The sequence below is a fragment of the Leucopleurus acutus genome (genome assembly GCF_964270905.1).
Source record: "Leucopleurus acutus genome assembly, chromosome: 10".
Lineage (NCBI taxonomy): Eukaryota > Metazoa > Chordata > Mammalia > Artiodactyla > Delphinidae > Leucopleurus > Leucopleurus acutus.
This window is the reverse complement of record NC_139153.1, coordinates 2,148,179-2,166,614: the sequence shown is the minus strand read 5'-3', so window position 1 is coordinate 2,166,614 and position 18,436 is coordinate 2,148,179. Positions and strand designations below refer to the sequence as shown.

The 18,436-nt window shown below is 64.6% G+C and overlaps 1 protein-coding gene across 1 annotated transcript in view; it reads right to left on the bottom strand.

Moving 5' to 3' along the window:
* Positions 1 to 388: 388 nt before the first annotated feature.
* EEFSEC (eukaryotic elongation factor, selenocysteine-tRNA specific) overlaps positions 389 to 18,436 on the bottom strand; it is a 148,929-nt gene continuing 130,881 nt past the window's right edge. Inside the window, exon 7 of the mRNA XM_082847800.1 lies at positions 389 to 710. Coding sequence (XP_082703926.1) covers positions 538 to 710 — 173 coding nt within the window. The 3' untranslated portion in view covers positions 389 to 537. The remainder of the gene's footprint in view (positions 711 to 18,436) is intronic.

Genomic DNA, 18,436 nt, shown 5'->3' with positions numbered 1-18,436 from the left:
TGGGATGCAGGGCCAAACCCCCAGCCTGCCTTCTGCCCCGAAGCACTGGCCTGGCACCCGCGGCTCCCAGACACCCCTGGGCGCCCTTCCTGGACTCGGCTGCCCAAGGACTCCCGGACTCTCTCAAGGCCCAGGAGACCCGAGGGGCCACCGAGCCTGACCTAAGGGCCTGACACTTTGTGGACCCCCTCAGCCCAACGGGTCCCTCCCCTAGCCCTGCTCTCGGCAGGAGCCCTGGCAATTCCCGACATCGCCCTTGGGAACAGATCTGGGAGGTGGGGGGACCCCAGGAAATCACAGAGACCAGCAGAACGGGCGGCACCACGGGGCATTTATTTGCGACTGGCAAGCGCTGGCCGCCAGCCGGGCAGCCTGGGGGACACCGGCCACCAGCTGTGGAGCCGAAGCCCATTCCTGCACGGTGCTGTCCCCTGGCGGGGGGGTGCGGGGGCTCCGGGGAGAGCCTGGAGGTGGAGGCACGTGTGGCACTGTGGCCCCCGGGCCTGGGCAACGTGCCCTGGGGCGGCCGGCGGGCACTCAGGGAGACTGGACCATGCGCTTGTGGGTGTCGAAGACGTAGCGCTTGAAAGACAAACTGAGAGCCACGTGCTGGACGGGCTCTGGCTGCCCGGCCTCCTCCCCTCGGCCGGCGCGGCCCCGCTTCTTGAGGGTGGGTGTCAAGATCTTCTTGGACTCGGGGCTGAGGCCACCTGCGTGAGGCACAGAGGGAGAGCCTGTCACTCTGCCACCCGCCACCATAGACGGCACGTGTGCTGGCCCAGCTCCATCGTGCCCCACGACTCAGCAACGCCCTACACCCTCTGTGGCGGAGCCGGGACCCCAGTGCCACCTTGGGCTCGCCCCCCTGCCTCCCCAACCAGCATTCCGGGCCCCTCGCCGCACTGGTCCACGCCACCAGCCCGGCTGGCTTGGAGCTCAGCATGGCTCCCACCTGGCTCTCCCGGTCCCCTGCCCACCCACCCACCCAGCACTCAGGCCCCTGTGGGCTGCCCCGCTCTCGGTGCTCTAAGCGGCCCCGCCGTTCCCGGCGCATTCATCCTAAGTCTCAACCCCGAGACTTGGCACTTGAGGCCCCCCCGGGCTCGGCACTCTCCAACAGCCCCTGGAGATGCTCTCCCCGCCCTGCTGTGTGCCCGGGTGGTGACCTCTGCAGACGGCACCACAGTTCTGCCGAAGGACCTCAGTGGATCGGAGGGCGGAGGGAGAAGTGGGCTGACGGTCCCACTCTTTGGCCAGAGCTCCTGTTGGGGTCCTCCTCCCTGGGCGCTGGCAGACACTGTCCCCCTAACCCCGGGCGGGGGTGGAGCAGCCCCCACGGCTCACTGGCTCCTTTAAGCACCCATGCCTCGGTACAGACCCTCTGTCCACTCCCTCCAGCCGAACGACTGAGCGGAAATCTGCTTCCTGCTGACACCCTAATGCCCACCCGACCCTTCCAGCCCCGTCATCCACTGCTTTCGTGCTTCCCCGGCAGCCTTGAGGAACCCACGGCCGTCCCCGGGCTCCCCTCTGTCTATGCTGTTCCTCCTGCCTGGGACACCCTTCCCCGCGTCCAACACCAGGCTGCTGTGCCCTTTCTCTGGGGCTTGTCTTTACGAGGCGTCTGCTTGGGGGCAGCACGAGGCAGTCTCTCCGTGGGCTGCTGGCCAGGGTGAGACTACTTGGCTACCCCGAGCATATGGGCCGAGGCTCTGGCCAGGCCCCAGACTAGCTCTGCACCAGCGGGTACCCCAGAACAAGCCGCTCCCCCTCTGTGAGTCCCACAACCCTGCTGGGAGCAGGCTGGCAGGGCTGGGGTGAGGGTGAGCCTGGATGGGCCAGGAGGTGTGCAGACTCCACACCCTAGTGAGGGGCACCAGCCCACACCCGCTCACCAAACGAGGGTCCTGGCAGGCCGCTGTGTCCCCAGAGAGGGCACTCACTTCTAATCCACACACAGAGGCTCCACTGGCCAGGAGGCCTAACGGCTGGGCGTCCGGAGCCGGTGGGAAGTTGGGATGGGCACGAGGCGGCGGATCGCCCCCTGCACACCCGGTGCACCCACTGTGCCTCTGCCGTCATGTGAGGGGTGTCCTCCTGGGCCCAGTCTCGCCTGGGCGCTGGCTTGCTCCCAAGAAGAGGGGCCAGCGGAAGCTCACGTCGCGCTTCAGTGCAGGGAGGACCCTGGCCGTCCCGTCCCCCGGGCCCTCCACGCACTTGAGGAGAACGGAGCCCTGAGGAGGGCGGTGCCTCATGTGAGGCCCCACAGTCAGCTGGGAAGAGCCAGGATTTGAACTCTGGTCCACATCTGGTGGCAGATGTGGGCTGCCGCCACCCAGCCCATCGCTCGGGTTGTCCACCCGAAACAGGCTCTGGACCACGGCTCTGCAGAGGAAGCAAGCCCGGGAGAGCACTGGGTATTGCCCTGCAGCTGCTGGATGTCTAGAAAGGTGACCAGGAGGCTGGCTCAAGGGACAACCGCAGAGTCAGCGGGGACGGCCCTGCTCGCTGCACGAGGGACTTGGTCTCCCTCTCCACCGCCCACCTCAAAGCCTGCGTTCCCTGGGGAGGCGGGGCTCTCGGCGGACGGGGCTCCAGGATGCTGGGGCCAAGGGGAGCCTCCCTCCTGCTGGGCAGCCTGGTGTCAGATCGAAGGCCCCACGACCGCCGCTGGGGTCGGGCGTGGGGCGTGGGAAAGGCCCAGGGGCAGCCCTCAGGCCAGTGCCAGTCCTGCAGGTATGTCTGACTCCCCGGCCTTCCTTCTGCAAGGAGGCGGCTGGCACCAGACCCTGACAAATGCACGGGCAGCCCGTCCCCCTCTGGTGCCAGGAGGTCTGATGGCTGAAGAGGCGCGGGGCTCCCCGGCGTCTGCGCCGGGCTGGGGAGACAGGCGTGGCCCAATCGGCGGTCCATCTCGCCCGCGATGGCTCTCGTTACACAGAGCGCATACCTCGCGCGGACCAAAGCAGGCAGAGCTGGAAAATCTATCTGGCGCTGGCGAGGACGAGGCCATTTAATTGCTTTTGTGAGATGGCCGCCTTGTTTCCCTCTGCTCCGTTGTGGGGTGGCCTGAATGCCGACCAGCGGAGACCGTCTGCTGGGGCAGCCAGGCTGTGGGGATGCGTGGCGATGCCACTGGGGGCCACCTTGTCGTGTGGTGGCCTTTCCCCTCAGCCAAGTGGCAAGTGGTGTGAAGCGAGGGCAGGTCGGGGTGTCGGGTGGCCATTGCCTGAAAACCTTCACAGAATTCTCCAGGCCTGGGAGACGATGGTGGGCCTGCCCGCCAGAGTTTGGCCCGAGAAGGGGCAGGCAGTAAACGAGGCAGCAAGGTAGGCAGACAGCCACCAGGGCCACCAGGGAAATAACGCCGAGGGCTAGTTTCTCCAGGAAGAACCGGGGCGGGACCGGGGGGACCTGGGGCTGGAGATCAGGGGCCGGCCACACGGAGATGCCGGGTGAGGGTCTGCAGGCAGAGAGCCTGAGCGCCAAGTCCTGGGTGGGGTGGGCATGCTGCTCGAGGACAGAGAGCACATATGGCCACGTGCTGGTGGGGCTGCAGGGCCGGGGCTCTGGGCTAACCGTGTCCACGAGGCGCCCCGTGTGCTGGGCCCGTGGGGGCCCAGACAGGGAGGGTCTCAGGCCCTTGCTCGCCCCCCGGGAGGCCGCGGATTCTGCCGCCACCGTTGCAGCAAGCATCCCTGCTCTGCATCCCTGCCGCCCGGCCCCGCACAGGAGGCCTCCGCGGCGCTGCCCTGGGGGACCACTGTGCTGGTCTTCTCCCTAGTCCCACCCCCAGGGGCGGAGGGGCCGCGCTGAGGTACGTGTGGCTGTCCCGGCTTGGTTCCACCCATGGGACAGAGTCTCTCCTCTTACTTGGCATCCAAGGTCCTGAGTGTCACCCAGCGGGTGCCTCCCTGTATACTCTGCCACATCACGGGCTCCCTGCTCCAGCCAGCAGACATAAAGCAGAGCCTCTGAACCCGCTCCGTTTACCTGGAACACTCTCCCCGGCCCTCTCTGTCTGGCCAACTCCTACTCAGCCACTGCCCCACGGGAAGGCTTCCCCGCCCCTGCCCTGGCTGGCGGGATCACTGCTGGAGCCCCATTTCGCAGGAGTTTTGCTTTGTGTCTGCTCCCCAGCGGCCTGTGTGGGAGTTAGGGCCCAGGCACAGGGCCTGGCCTGGACGAAGACGCAGAGAATGAGTGGGGTCTCGAGTGGGTGTGCAGGACGAGGAAGGGAAACCCACCAGCAGAGCTGTGCCTCCAGGAACAGAAAAACTCGTCTGCGTGCCTGCGGCCCAGGGAGAAGCTGGGTCTAGAGAGCAGGCCCCCTGCCCCACGTGACCTGGAGCCTGGTGGGGTGGGCATGAGGGTAGAGTTGCTGCAGGTTTCAAGTTCACGCTGTCCCCGTGATCCCACGGGGCTCACAGGCGTCCCTGCTTTTTCTCCCTAACCCTCAGGATTCTTGGAGCCCAGCGGCCCCGCTCCACCCCCCGACCAGCCCAGACCCCGGGATGTGGTGGGGAGGGCTGGCGTGACCCTGGGGGTGACGCTGCTACCCGTGGCTTCCCTTGGGGACACTCTCCCAGGGCCGGGCTGGCCTTTCTCACCGAGCGCCAGCTCCACACAAAGGCATAATGGGTTGGAGGCTGCTGGGCCCTGGCTGGGGCTCGGGTAATCAGGGAAGAATGCGGGCAGCGCGCTGTTTCCCAAGCCCTGGCCGTGGGTGCCGCCCTGACACGGCCATCAAAGCCGGCAGATTGCCCCCAACTGCTGGCCTCGCTTTCATGCTGGGGCCCGACTGGAAGAGCGGCCTCCACGCTGGTGGGCGGCTTGCACCCTCCAGGGGGAACCGAGCCCTGCAGGCAGCTCGGGGTCACTGGCCCCCGCGGTGGCCCCTCAGAGCTGTGCCAGCTCCCGCCATTCCAGCACGCCCCCTCCCGCAGCAGGCAGCTTTGGAGAGAGCAGAAATGCAGGGCGGGGAGGGAGCCGGGGCACAGGGGGGCCCTTTGGGGGGTCAGCATCCCGGGGATGACGGGTGGCTGAGGAGCACAGAGGGGCACAGCCAGCAGCTGGGCTGGGGGCTGGATGGTCGGGAAGGGCCTTGGATTCAGCCACAGCCGACTCTGGACTGGATGCCCGCCCCTGGGGGCAGTGTGGCTGAGGTCCCTCGAACTGGGCCTGGGCTGAGCTTGGCTCTGATGGAGCCGGCACGGCGGAGAGGCCCGAGGAGGACAGGCAGCCTGGTTTTCAGCGACACGCCCAGAGGCGAGCGCGGTACAGGGCAGGCCTAGCGGGTTAGGGAGAGCCGGGCTGGCGACCAGAGCTGGCGCGAGGACTGGCCGCTCGGGCAGCCGGGGCACCGGTCGGCTCCCTTCCTGCTGACCCTCCTGAACTTTGGGGTCTTCTGGGGTGACGGCAGCTTTGGAACCCCTGCCGTGGCTTTGCAGGCCTGGTTTTTCACGCTCATCCTCGGGAGCCTGGAGCGCGGCTGGCTGGGGGGGGGACAGCTGCCTGGTTTTCCCTCCTTTCTCTTCCTGCTATGGATCCCATATGTAAACAGAGATGCAATTTGCTTTAAAAAGATAAGGTGATTAAGTTTTTATCAGACGTGTGCTCCGCTGTCCCCGCAACAAAGGGAATTAGGAGAGGCGGGCGACAGACAGGCCCTTCCTTGGAGCTGGCCCCGTCTGAGGCCTTCAGCGCACACTCCACGGTCTCCACGCGGCCCCTTTGATGGGCGGAGACGAGGCGGTGGGCGCCCGCACCCCCATTTTGATGTCTTAATGTTGCTTAATTCCTCCTTTAATTTATATTAAGCTTCTTAGCAGCAATGATGAATTCTTCAAAAACAAAAAAGGGCCCTTTGCAGAAATCTTTCCCACACCATGTAAATTGAAATTATAAGGCAGCCAAGGCTTTGGAGACTGGGGGCGTGCGGGGAGTGAAAACCAGGGCGTTGTGTGGAAGGAAGGATTTTGTTTTAAGGCAAGAAACAAAGCGATTCTGAAACAGGAAATGACTTGGTCTTGAGAACCAGAGACTCACCTACAGGGTGACGGCCCGGGCACAGGAGCATCCCTTGTCACCTGGAAGGGGTGCAGCTGGTGCGGGGCTGCTGGGGGTTGTGATGAGCCCCACGCCGCCCAGCGTCGGCTCCCACTGCTCCTCGGGCTGGGGCCACACCCCCTCAGGTGGCTGGGGGGCGGGGGGCCACTGGGGCGGGTGCTCGGGGCAGCCAGGGCTCACCACCTCTCACCCAGGGCTGCTCCCGGGGCGCGGCATCCCCCAGGACCCCTGCCTCGGCACCCCACAGGCCCCGCAGGAGCAGGCCCTGCACTGGCCTCCTGGCAGGAGCCTCCAGGCCCTCTTGCCAGCTCTCTCTTCTGATCTGGCCTTGGGTCGGCTGCCAGAGATCCTTCCAGAACAAAGACCTGATCATCCCTGTCGGCTCAGAAACCTCCAGCCGTTCCTCAGGCAGGTGTCCAAATTCCTCTAACCAGGCCCTCGCCAAGCGCCTCCGGCACACCCTGTGCTTCCTCACTCACCCACGCGCCCCCGCCCCGCCCTGGCTCTGCACTGGTGCCCCCTCAGCCTGAGGTGTCCACGAGGCCCGTCCACCTGGCAAACCCCACCCCTGCTCGCGTCTCAGCGGAGCTTAGTGTATGGCTCTGGCTCCTCTGAAGCCTTCCAGGCCTCCCTCCTCCAGGACCACTGAGGCCCTCTACACTGTCCCACGTCCAGAACCTGTGTGCCCAGGAGACGGGGTGCAGCCTGCAGCCATGCCAGCATTTCCAGGAAGGGGGACCCTGGCCACCTGGCACACCTGCCCTGTCTCATCTGCCAGGGCAGGGCCCCAGCAGCGCCCACGCCCCGGGAATCAGAGCTGCCCACCTGTCCGCCTGGCTCCCGTCACCCTCCCACAGCTAACAGCCGAGCCAGGCACTGGGGGAGGCAGAACGCGCTGGCCCCCTCGGCACGTGGGGACCTGGACGCTGGACAGGTGCGAGCAGACGGTCCCGGGGGTGGCGACTGACCACAGAGGATGGGCTACGTGCCCCAGGAGTGAGGGCTGGCCGGGCAGGGTGGGACCCTGCTGACCGCGACCCGAGGCCGGCGCTGCCCTGCCTCAGTGGCAGTGCTCGGGGGAGCCCTTCCGGCTAGCCCTCGGGCTGAGGTCTGACCAAGTCTCCGGGCGGGGAAGGCCGCCTGGAGCACGGGGCCTGGGCCCGGCCAGGTCGCCCCTGCCACCACCGTCACCGCGACCACTTAGCTGGCGCTCTCCTCGACACGCCGCCCAGCCAGGAGCGTTCAGTGTCTCCTGCAAGCCTCCAGATGTCCTTTCCAGGCACAGGAGGTGACTGTCCAGGTCACACAGCTAGTCAGGCCCATGGCCTTACAAAGCCACGCCCTCCGCCGCCTGGCTCGGGCCTGGCCAGCCCAGCACCCTGCTGCTTCTCGCTGGGTACACAGCTGAAGGGCTGGGCGGGGCACAGGGGTGGGGAGGAAAGGGCACAAGGCAGGGGAACGACTGGGGGTGCCCTGCCCGGGCAGCGTGGGCCGGCCCCATGGGGACTGTCTCCAGGTACTTCCAGGGACGAGGCCGCAGTGCCTCCGTGCTCTGGGTCTCAACGGGACTGCTGGGACTCCTCGCACACTGCCCGCAGATGCTGAAGGTGGACTCCACGGCGGGCGGGGGGGGGGGGGGGCAGGTGGGTGTGAAGGGCAGAGACCATCTTCCGTGAGGCACACCTGGCGCAGACGGCCAGAGGATGGGCACAGCCAGCCCTCCACGGTCACGAGGACCCCGACAGTGACCCCGGCTAATGTCCACGGGGCCCAACCACGTGCAGGCACTGCTCCCGGTGCCTCAGGAGAGCAGGGCCCTCGACCTCACACCGTGTCCCGGGGGGACTCTGCACACAAGGAAGCCGGCACGAGGTCGTCAGCAGCGAGCGCGAGGTCACAGCCAAGACGCAGTGGGCTGAGCTCCAGGGCCCTGCACCCGGGCCTGGGCCTGGCCCACGACCTCACCCCTAACCGACCAAGGCTCTCCCAGGGCAGAGCCTGGATCCCAGAGCCCGGCCCAGGAAGGAGGAGAGAAGCACTTTGCGTGCCTCGCCTCTCATGAGGAAGGTGCGCCGTCCGTGCCACCATCCACAGGCGGAAGCTGAGGCCCGGGGCTGTGAAGGACTCACCCGAGGTCACGCGGCTAGCGGCACAGAAGTGACCTAAGCCCTCAGGATTCGGGGACGCAGCTCCGAGCCCACAGCCCGGTACGGACGTGGTGGCCTTACCGGCCTGCTCTCAGCAGAGGCGTCCTCCTGGCTCGGGACGAGGGATTCGGGGCTAAGGTACGTGAGGGCCCTGCCTTCAGGAGCCCACGCTGCTCCTGGACGCCCGACCTGCCCCCACGGACTGCAAGGACTCACCCCTCCTGCCGGGGCCTCCTCCACGGACCTCCCCTGGAGGCTGGCGAGGGAGGGCACGGGTCCCGGTGGCCCCAAGGACACTGTCCCCACAGTGAGGAAGCTGAATTTTAACACTGCAAACACTCCCTAAATGCGTACACTCTTTAGCAGCAGTTAATCTTCAATTAAAATACCGAGGGCAGAAACCAAGATCACTGGTGTAAAACGTAGAGCTTATGGACAATAAAAGTCTTCCTCGTATTGCTTTTCTTGAAAAAAAAAAATTCCACATATTAAAAATGTCCTTTTTATGACTCAGGAAAAAAGCCCTCACCCAGAATCACGAAGGGGCACAAAGGGCCGGGGAGCAGTCGCCTCCCAGGGCCCGTGTGCGGCAGTGTGATTACATATCAGCCCCGTTTCCAGTGTGCTGGGAGCGGCGGCGCCAGGGCTGGCGGTCCTCTCCGGTGACAGGGAAGGGCGGGGGGCGAGCCTCTGGTCCCCATCCACACTCTTGCTTCAACAGCCGCAGGCTCCGGCAGTTTACTGCTCCCTGACCTGCAGCCTGCAGCCTGCAGCCGGGGTGAGCGCGGCTGCCCCCCCTGCACGGGTACGCGGGACCGCGAGCGCAGGCACAGCCCCTCACAGGCAGAGCCGGGCCTGCGAGCGCCTGGCGGGCTCAGGGGAGGCCGGTGTGAGGGCTGACTGCCCCCTGACCCACCAACACCAGCGTGCCGCCGAGGCTGGCTGGACGCTACTGCATCGCTACGTCATCCGTTCGACAGCCATGTGCCGTGTGTCCACCAGGTACCAGCGGGAGAGCCCTGCGCCGGCTCCCTCCATGGCAGCCCTCACGCCCACGTGGCCACGTGGGTCCCCAGCCCGCAGTGCAGGGCCAGGCACAGAGCAGGTGCTGCAGGCGGCATCACCGCCCGATTCTCACCGCATTCTGCTCCTTCCCCTCCCCGCAATGTGCACTGTCCTTGTCCCGGGGCTCCCTGAAGGTGCAATGGGGACGGAGCACCCGCCTGGCTCGGCACTGCCCCCCGCAACTGCTGACGGGCTGGCGTGGACCCTCACCCACCGGCATGTGTCCCCCTCCTTCCAAAACGCCCTCCCAGGCTCTGCCCTGGGCGGGATTTAGTCTGTCTGTGGCTCAGCTCTCTCGTTGCGGCTAGCGGGCAGGGCGTATGCTACATGTGCGAGCCTGTCCCCGAGTCTGAGGAGGGCCCAGCCTCAGCTCAGAGCAGCTCCAACCAGGCGTCTCTCTGCCCTCAGGGGCCTGGGCCCGGGGTGGGGAGGACAGTGCCAGGGGACCTGAGCTGGTGTCCGTGGCTGTCTCTGCGCCAGTATGACACATGCGGATCACAGCACGTGTACCCAAGGATGGCTGGCCCTGCACCACCGTCAGCCAGGGGTGGGTCGCCGGCTCAGGAGAGGCAGCTCCACTGGGCACCTGGGGACGGCCCCCAGATCCCAGTGTCCGTGATGGGAAGTGGGCCGCACGACCAGGGAGCAGCCCTTTCCTGGAAGAGGCGGCGAGCGGCCTCAGGGAGCCTGGAGCGGACGGGCTCCATGGACGTGCCCTGCTTTCCCAGCCCTGGAAACAAGGCTTCCTCCTCTCTGCTTTTTCCAGTAAAGCTCGAGGGGTCTTAAATGCCAGGGGCCCATGCTGCCCGTACCAGGGGGTGAGCGCCATGCGCTGCTCTGAGCACACAGACGTGCTCCTGTGTCTGGTCTGGCCTGGTCTTCGTGCCTGTCTCTGCCTCTCCACCCTGGGTCACCCCTTCCTCCTGGAGCCAGGCCCCCCAATCACTTCTGCCCCTGCCCCTCCCAAGGCGGCCCAGGAGGTCTTCTGGGGGCTCCATCGGACTCCGTCTGCCGCCCCTCGGGGGAACCCCGGCCTCCTCAGGTGTCCAGGCGTCCCGCACGCCACCCCCCAGTGTCCCCCCAGCCCCCTGCTTTGGGCCGCAGGAGCGCACCCTCCCGAGCAGAGCCAACGTTCCTTCCGCCTGGGACAGCCTTCCCCAGGCCGTCTCCCCCGCCCCCTTCAAGGCCGAGTTCAGGGCCGCCTCCTCTGAGAAGGCTTCCTCCCTAGCTAGGCCTGGCGGACGCGTCTCTGTGCCCACGGCATTTCTGAAATACATGAGTGACTCACCAACCTTCAGGTTCAGGACGCTGGACACACGGTTCTGCGTTACTAGCTTGTCCCGAAAAGCCAGAGGACCTACCCTCACGTTCCCACCCCGCGGCAGTGGGGGGGGGCGGCCGTGACAGCTCCTCCGTGGCCTGTGCCGGGCCCGTTGGCTCCACTCATTTCTGTCACCCGCCCGTCCCTGGAGGCACCCGAGTTGGTGACCCGGCAGGGTAGGCATCTGAGCTTCAGCCCCTATCCCAGCCCCCCAGGCCCAGGGCCGGGCTCCAGTGCTGGCTGTGCCCACCGGACAGGGCTCGGTCCAGGCTGCAGCGCCTGGAAGGGCACAGGCTCTCCCTCTTGGTACCCCCCAGGAATCAGCAGGAACGGCCAAGAGCCCGGCTGCGCACGGATCAGCGGTGTGGCTTCACGCGAGCGTTCTGCCTCTCGGTGCCTGTCTCCTCATCCAAAAAATGGGGCAACAGTACAATGCACTCTACAAGGTTGTCGTAACGCGCATGTGAGTTAACATGACACAACGCTTAGGACGGTGTCCAGCACAAAGCAAGTCTACACAGCATGAACCACTTATCATCACACCACGATCACCACCGCTGGGGTGTCCACTGGGCACGTGTGACAGCACCAGGCCCTGCTCTAGGTGTGGGGACACAGCCGTGTACGGGTTACCTCTGCCAGGGCACACACTTACAACCGACACGTGAAGGACAGAGGGATGAGCGCAGGAGGTGCAGCACAGCGACGGGTGATGTGCTGAGTCCTGGGGCGGGGGGCGTGAGAGGGGGTTTTGCTCAGGACCCACGTGGGGCAGGAGGGAGCTGGGGAGGAGCTGGGGGCTATGCAAACCCATCCCCGTCTCCAGGACAGGCAGTGGCCCTCAGGAGGCAGCAGGGGCCCCGTCGGACCCCTCGCTGGCTTCCTCCTGTGGACACTATGGGCTGGACCGACGCCCCTCCAGCGCTAGGCTGGGGCGGCAGCGGGAAAAAAATAACAGTTATTTTTTCTCTCTCCCTCTTCCCTCGTTTTCTAGGTTCATCCTAGTGTGGCTGTGAGGGTACGGAGGGAGAGAGGGCAGGAGTTGAGAGCGGCAGGAATTTATGAGCTCAGAGAGCGGCTGCCTTTGGTGGGGTGGGGGGAGGGGGCTCCCTTTGCCAAAACAATATTTAATTTTTTTAAAGGCGGCTACAAAGCCATGATTAAGCTCAGGGCCCTAAAACAAGCCCATAAAATCGAAAAATATTTATCTGGAAGGGTGGCAAGTCCAATAAAAGTTTTATGAATGTTTTACAACTGCCCTGTCAGGAAGCTGGCCTCTCACTCACCCCCCTTCTGTGAAAACACAACACACACACAAGCACTCACGGGCACAGACTCACACTCGCGGGCACGGGCACACATTCGTGGACACACGCTCAGACACACCTGCACAGATGTACGGCCCATGCAGCTCCTGCTGGCCCGGGGCTCTCAGGTGGGCCTGGGGCTGCGGGGAGAGGACCCTGACCGGGGACCAGCCTGCACACCTCAGCTTTGGCACGCGCCCTCCTCCTGTGCCGCGGGCCCTGCTGGCGGCTGCAGTGTCTGCCCTTGGCAGGCAAGGCCCCAGGTCCTCCTGTGGACTCTGTGTGGGGAAGTTGCACCCCGTTTTCCCAGGAGGGTCACCTCAAGGTCCAGCAGTTTGAAGGCAGCTTCCCATGTCTCTCCTCTGGCAGCCCCAGGGGCACCGGAAGGCCAAAGACTGCCAGGTTTGTTATTCTTCATAATCCGGGAAGTGGGTGTCGGGAGCCCCGTTTTAGAGGAAAGAACTGACATGCAAGGGCCTTGCCTACGGTGAGCCAGGCAATGGCTGCAGAGTCATAAGCTCAGCCTGGCTCTAGTGGCTTCCCCTGTCCTGAGGTAGGGGACAAAGGCCCCGCCGACCTCTCCCGCTGCATCTCCCACCGGGCGTTTGCACGCACCTGCCCCCACCCCCGGCCACCCCAGTGACTGTGAATCACGGGCCGGTCTCACACGATGCTGCTTCCTCACAAGTGCTCCGGGCCTCCAGACTGAGGAATCTGTGCCTTCCCTGTCACCTGCCCGCGTCCTCCCCAGCTCCCGGCCCGTCTGGAGGTATGGAGCCCGGAAGGGCAGGGAGCAGCAACTTCTCCTGCCCCTGCGTCCCCAGTCCGAGCTGAGCCGAGCGCGCAGCACAGGGTGGGGAGTGGCGTGTGAAGGAGCCGGACTCGGGTGGCTCCGCCGAGGTCCCCACTGGCCCTGGGCCGCCCATCCTGCCTCAGAGAAATCACCCACCACCGGGGGCAAGGCCCAGCCCAGTGGCCAATTTCCAGCCATCGACCACAGAAGAGACGGTCCCTGGGCAGGGGCGGGGCGTCAGAACAAGGCACACGCAGGCGCTTCCAGATGCCTGCTCATCCGTCCTCGCACACTCCCCCTCCTGAGGGAACGTGACAGCCTCAAGACTGTGACATGACCTCCTGGGGATCTTACTCCAAGTTACAGATGGGAAGTGGCTGCCTGCAGAATGGGACAGAGCAAACCAGGGGCCCAGTTTCTGATCAAACGCTGGGGTTTCGCTTCACCCCCGGCTCTGCTCTGCAGGGGAGGATTCCCGCAGAGGCCTGATACTTAGGGCTGACCCTGGGCCTCCAAGAAACCAGGCCGAGGACAAGCTGCTCTGAAAGCCCAACGGATGCATCCTTTGAGTGGCAAGAGATGGGCCATGGGGGAGGCGCGGGCTGGAGGGATGAGGGTGGAGGAGAGGCGGGCAGGGCCTCACTCCATTCCAGGACGAGACAAGCAGGCCTCCTGGTGCCCACCCGGGGAAACGCCGTGAAGCAGGGAGACGTGGAAACCACCCACCCGTGCTCACACAGGTGACAGTTGCCCGGGCTGCGGGACAACACACAGCAGTCAGGTGAGTCAACTAGGACCCCGCCGGGGGCGCAGGTTCTGAAACGGAAGCAGCAAGGGCTCTAGCACCCCTGGGTCAGTGCGAGACCAAAAACGGAGCCACTGAAACCGCAGCAACGCCACCTCTGTTAGGGACACAACCTCAGGCAGGGAGAGTACAGGGACGCACGGGGAGGGGGTGTCACCTGTGGGAGAGCGGTGGGGCCCTCGCGTCGTCTGCAGGATTCTAGTGCTTGAGAGAGAGACAGAGAGGCAGAGAGGTTTGAGCGTGTGAGGGGACATTCGCGTCTGTTTGGTCTTGCTGCTTTCAGGGGTGTCTCTTCTGTGCGGCCAAAGTTTTCCCAGGTTAAAAACAAAATCAAATACTGATTAAAAAAAAGAGAAAGAGGCACAGGGGGCCCGCCGGGGACAGGGTGAGAGCTGTCGTGTGGCCCTAGGCGCTGCCACCGCACACGCCGCCCGGGACAGGCCAGAGGCTTGCAGAGACTCTCCGCTGGGACCCCCGGGAAACAGCGCAGTGTCTGAGAGCCGTGCTGGAGAAGCAGTGAGCGCCGTGGGGACACGGACGGGCGGACCTCAGCCGGGGTCAGGGCAGGGAAAGAGGATACTCCTCAGCCCCCGGTTCCTCGTGCTGGAACTAGGTCCCAGGCCCGCTAGGCACGTGCCAATGGCCTCTTCCTGGGGGCCCTGCCCTCGCCGGGGCCGCGGGGAGGCCCTGGCACGGCCCATGTGGATGACAAGGGACCATGCCCAGGGTGAGGCTGGTCGGCAGATGGTTTCTGTACACTGTGCTATGTTTATGTTAATTGCAGATATTTTTAACGTATTGTGTTACTCCATCCGTCTTGGTGAACGGTCCGTCTTGTAAAATTCTTTTAATGATGTTATTTTTTCTTGCCTATCTTCATCATCTACAATTATTTATAATATCATTGTCTTTGTTTCAAATACTGGGTATAAACATTGTTGTAACAGTTCTTCGATGGGGTTCATATAATTTTTACAATTGCTTTGAAATGCTTCAATGGCCAAAGGGGAGGAGGGTTGGCCGTTCTTTTGGGGGAGAAAAGACACCCCAAGTGCTCCCTGCGCTTGGTGACGGTCCCCCTCCATCAGGCTGGCTTCCAGGAGAGGCAGCGGTGGGTGGCTGGCAGCCGGAGCTGGCTCTGCACTGGGTTTCAGAGCTGCTTACCCACGGACGGGGTGGGGTGAAAGCCACAAAGGCCACTGTCGGGTGAGACGCCAGTGAGAGACACGGATGGTCTGTTTTCATTTTATAGAGATTTTCTGAAACCTCGACTTTCACCCCTCAACTCTCTCCAACCCGCTTTTCTCCCAACCAAGCTCTTTCCGGAGTCTCCGTGGACAGCCGGTGACAGGACCTAGGGGGAGGCCATTGACCGCCTGGGGAGGGTCCCCTCACCTCAGGGTCGCTACCCCAACAGAGCCGGCTTCAGGCCCCCCGTGGGGCTGAAGTGGGCCGGGCTGTCTGGGCAGAAGGCAGCCGTCGGAGTGAGCCGGCCCGCAGCTGGGTGGCAGCCGGCCCGGGGCTGGGGACAGAGGGCAGCCCGAGGCTCCCGCCCCGCCTGCTCTCCGGAGCCCGCTGTGAACTCTCCGGGGCTCCACGGGGGGTTTGCAGCCTCCCTGGACCACCGTCTACACATGCCTCAGATCCCGGCCTCCTCTGCCCAAACCCCCTCAGTGCTCCCGGCCTGCAGCGAGCCCGGCCAGCCCCTCCCCGGCCTCTCACTGAGCTCCCTCGCTCCCCTCTGAGCCGCCCGCCGGCTGGGGTGCAGCCCACCTGCCTTCCTTGGACGGTGCCAGCCCTTGGACGGGGGGCGTGGGCCCAACACGGGCCCTGGCCTTGGGGCTCAGGGTGACCTGTCCTTTCAGGCCCGGAGAAGGCCTCCAAGCCTAGGCTCCCTCCCACGGTCTGTCAGATGGTGGTGGCCTGGGGGGGGTCTGTCCCCGTGATACAGTTGGCCCGCCAGGGGACAGAGCAGCTGAGGGCGGCTGAGGGCGGCTGAGGGCGGCTGAAGGCGGCTGAAAGCGGGCCCTGGGTCTGGGCTTGGGTTTAGGACCCAGCCAGGGCCTGGCACCCAGGATCTGAGTAGGGCGGGGGAGTCTCCATGCCTTTGGCCCAGAGCTGTGGACGCACCAGGCTCATTCAATGAAATCTGCGTGTCAAGAGAAAACTAAAAAGGGAAAAAGTCTCCCACAGTCCCATCGTTAATGTTTTCACCTGGTTTCGTCTTTCTTTTCTCTGCAAAGCTTCTTTTTACGTGGTTGAGAGGACGTGGCATGTACAACTTGGTGTTCTGATTCTTTTCAAAGATGACTTTGAACGTCAGTTGCGGCTGCCTTCACCTGCTCTCACCCACGTCCCCCACGCGGGGAAACTGGGGCTCTTCCAGGGGACACTACCACCAGATGCAGGGTGTCCTCCTCACCCCGAGTCCTCCTCCAGGGAAGGGCTCTGCAGGGCACTCCTGGGAGCGCCGGGGAAACCAGACTGGGTGGCTGGGGATGTGTGTGGGGACCACACATTTTACAGGAAAAGAAAACCAGTTTCATTTTAAACCTCAGAGGGAACATGCAGCCCAAATGCCCGTTGTCCAAAGGCCTATTTATGGGAACAGGACAATACCCACAACCAGGACTCCCTGCGGCCCCTCCCTTTGGCACCAAGATGAGTTTACGCTTTCCCTCCTCACTGGGTTTCCAGAAGCCTCTCAGTGGAGCAGCGCCCATGAGAAGCACCCACTTCCATCTGGGGACCCCAGGGTCTGCTGGGCCAGGCATCCAGATCCTCTGAGCCTCCGCGTACCCTTCAGGGAAGCGGGCGAGGGCTGCAGCAGGAGGAGGAGGCAGCGCATCAAGGGCCTGGACCAACGGAGGCCAGATGCGGGGCCCGACCTGATTCTGTCGTGGCTGTGCTGTGTGGAGCTGAGTGTGGCCGACCGCAGGACCTGGTGGCCTCGGCCCGCGGCCCGTGGGCGCACACACGGCAGGCCATCAGGGTGGCTTTGTGCACTGGCCTGATCCTCACAGCCCCTCGCAACTGGACGACTACCCCCATTTCACCAGAGGGAAATGGAGGCTCTGAACGCAGTGAGCTGCCCTCCTGAGCGGGCTCGGAACACGGGAGGCCTGTGGGGAGGCGGCGCGGCCCGCAGGGTCCCCAGCTGAGCGACCACATCCAGGGACCACTGTCCACCACCCGGACAGCGGCTGTTGCTTAAACTCCTCTTTCTTAAAGATAAACCACCGGGACTTCCCTGGTGGCGCAGTGGTTAAGAATCCTACCAATGCAGGGGACACGGGTTCGAGCCCTGGTCCAGGAAGATCCCACATGCCGCGGAGCAACTGAGCCTGTGCGCCACAACTACTGAGCCCGCACGCCTAGAGCCCGTGCTCCACAACGAGAGAAGCCACTGTGGTGAGATGCCTGCGCACCGCAACGAAGAGTAGCCCCCGCTCACTGCAACTAGAGAAAAGCCCAGGCATAGCAACGAAGACCCAACACAGCCAAATAGAAATAAATCAATAAACAAACCACAGACAGCTTCCCCTGATCTTGTTTGCACGGCTGTCCACCCCGACCTGCTGCAGCCGAGCTGGAGACGGGACCAGGTGCGAAGCCTGAGAGGAGCCATAGCGGCCCAGCTCCAGCTCCCATCTCCTCCAGAGCTCGCCTGGGCTGCGGCCACCTCTCGCGGGGGCCGGCCCTCGTGCTCCCGATGCCGCGAGGTGCAGGGCAGGGCGTCTGCCCAAAGCGCTGCTTCGCCGCACGCTGGACCAAGCGGGCACGAGGCCAGGCGGTGGTGGGCAGGGCTCCAGCCGCGCTGCTAAGCTTGTCTACGGGTCTTGTTCCCAAGGCTCAGTCTCCCTCCCTAAGACATGCGACGGGGACACAAGCGAACACCTGGTCCCGAGCCCTGGACGCCTGGCCAGCGCCGGCCCGGGGGCGCTGCAGTCTCGTGGTGTCTCTGAGCTGGACCTGTGGAGACAGGACGGGGCTCTCCTTGTGGGTGTCGGGACCCAGGCTAGGGCCGGTGCAGGGCCGGCAGGACCCCGAGCAGCCCAGACCAGAGAGCTGCCCGTCTGCTGTGCAGAGCTGCGCGTGTCCTCAGGGACACCGTGAGAACGGGGTGGTGACACCCGGTGGGGGCACTGAGAGCTGAGGCTGTGCTCCGCCCCGCGGGGAAGCTCAGGACCACGCTGGCTCCCGACTCGGTGACCCAGGCCCGGCCCTCATGCCCTCCGCAGCCCCCGCTTGCGGCCCTTCCCACTGCTCCTGCTGTGCTTCCCAAACACGCCCACACGCTCAGGCCTGGAGCGCGGCCTCCTCCTCGTGCTTGGCCTGAGGAGGTCCACGGATGGGGCAGGATTCTGACTGACTGTCCCCTCCTCCGGGAAGCCTTCCTGGGCTTCCGACGCACACGACACAGACCTCACTGTCAGTTGTGCACTGCAGCAGACTTCTGCCGTCGCGCTTCCCCTCCAGCCTTCCTTAAACCATTCTCCAGGGGGTCGTGTAAAATCACGAATCAAATGAAGTCAGCCTCTTACTCGAGACCTGCCTCTGGTGGACCCCCAGGCCCCGCTCCCCGAGCGGCCCCCGCCGCGTCTCCACGCCACCCCCTGCCCCCGCTTAGCTTGCCCACACCCTTCGGGGCGCTGGCCGCACAGTGCAGGCACTCTGGGTCGCTCAGAGGCAGCGGCCGAGGGCCACCCGACGCCAGCGGTGGGGTGCCGGGACAGGGGCAGGTCTGTCCGGAGGAGCCGTCCCTGCCCAGCAACATCCTCCCACCACCCTCGAGAACCAGCAGTGCTGCCCGGTGGGTCCCCAACTCGCCTCGTAGGGCTTCCGGCCCCCGGGGCTTACAAACGGAGAGAACCCTTTTGAAGGAGCAGTTGTGTGAACGTGGGGCCTTCCAACCTTGAGGACTTTCTG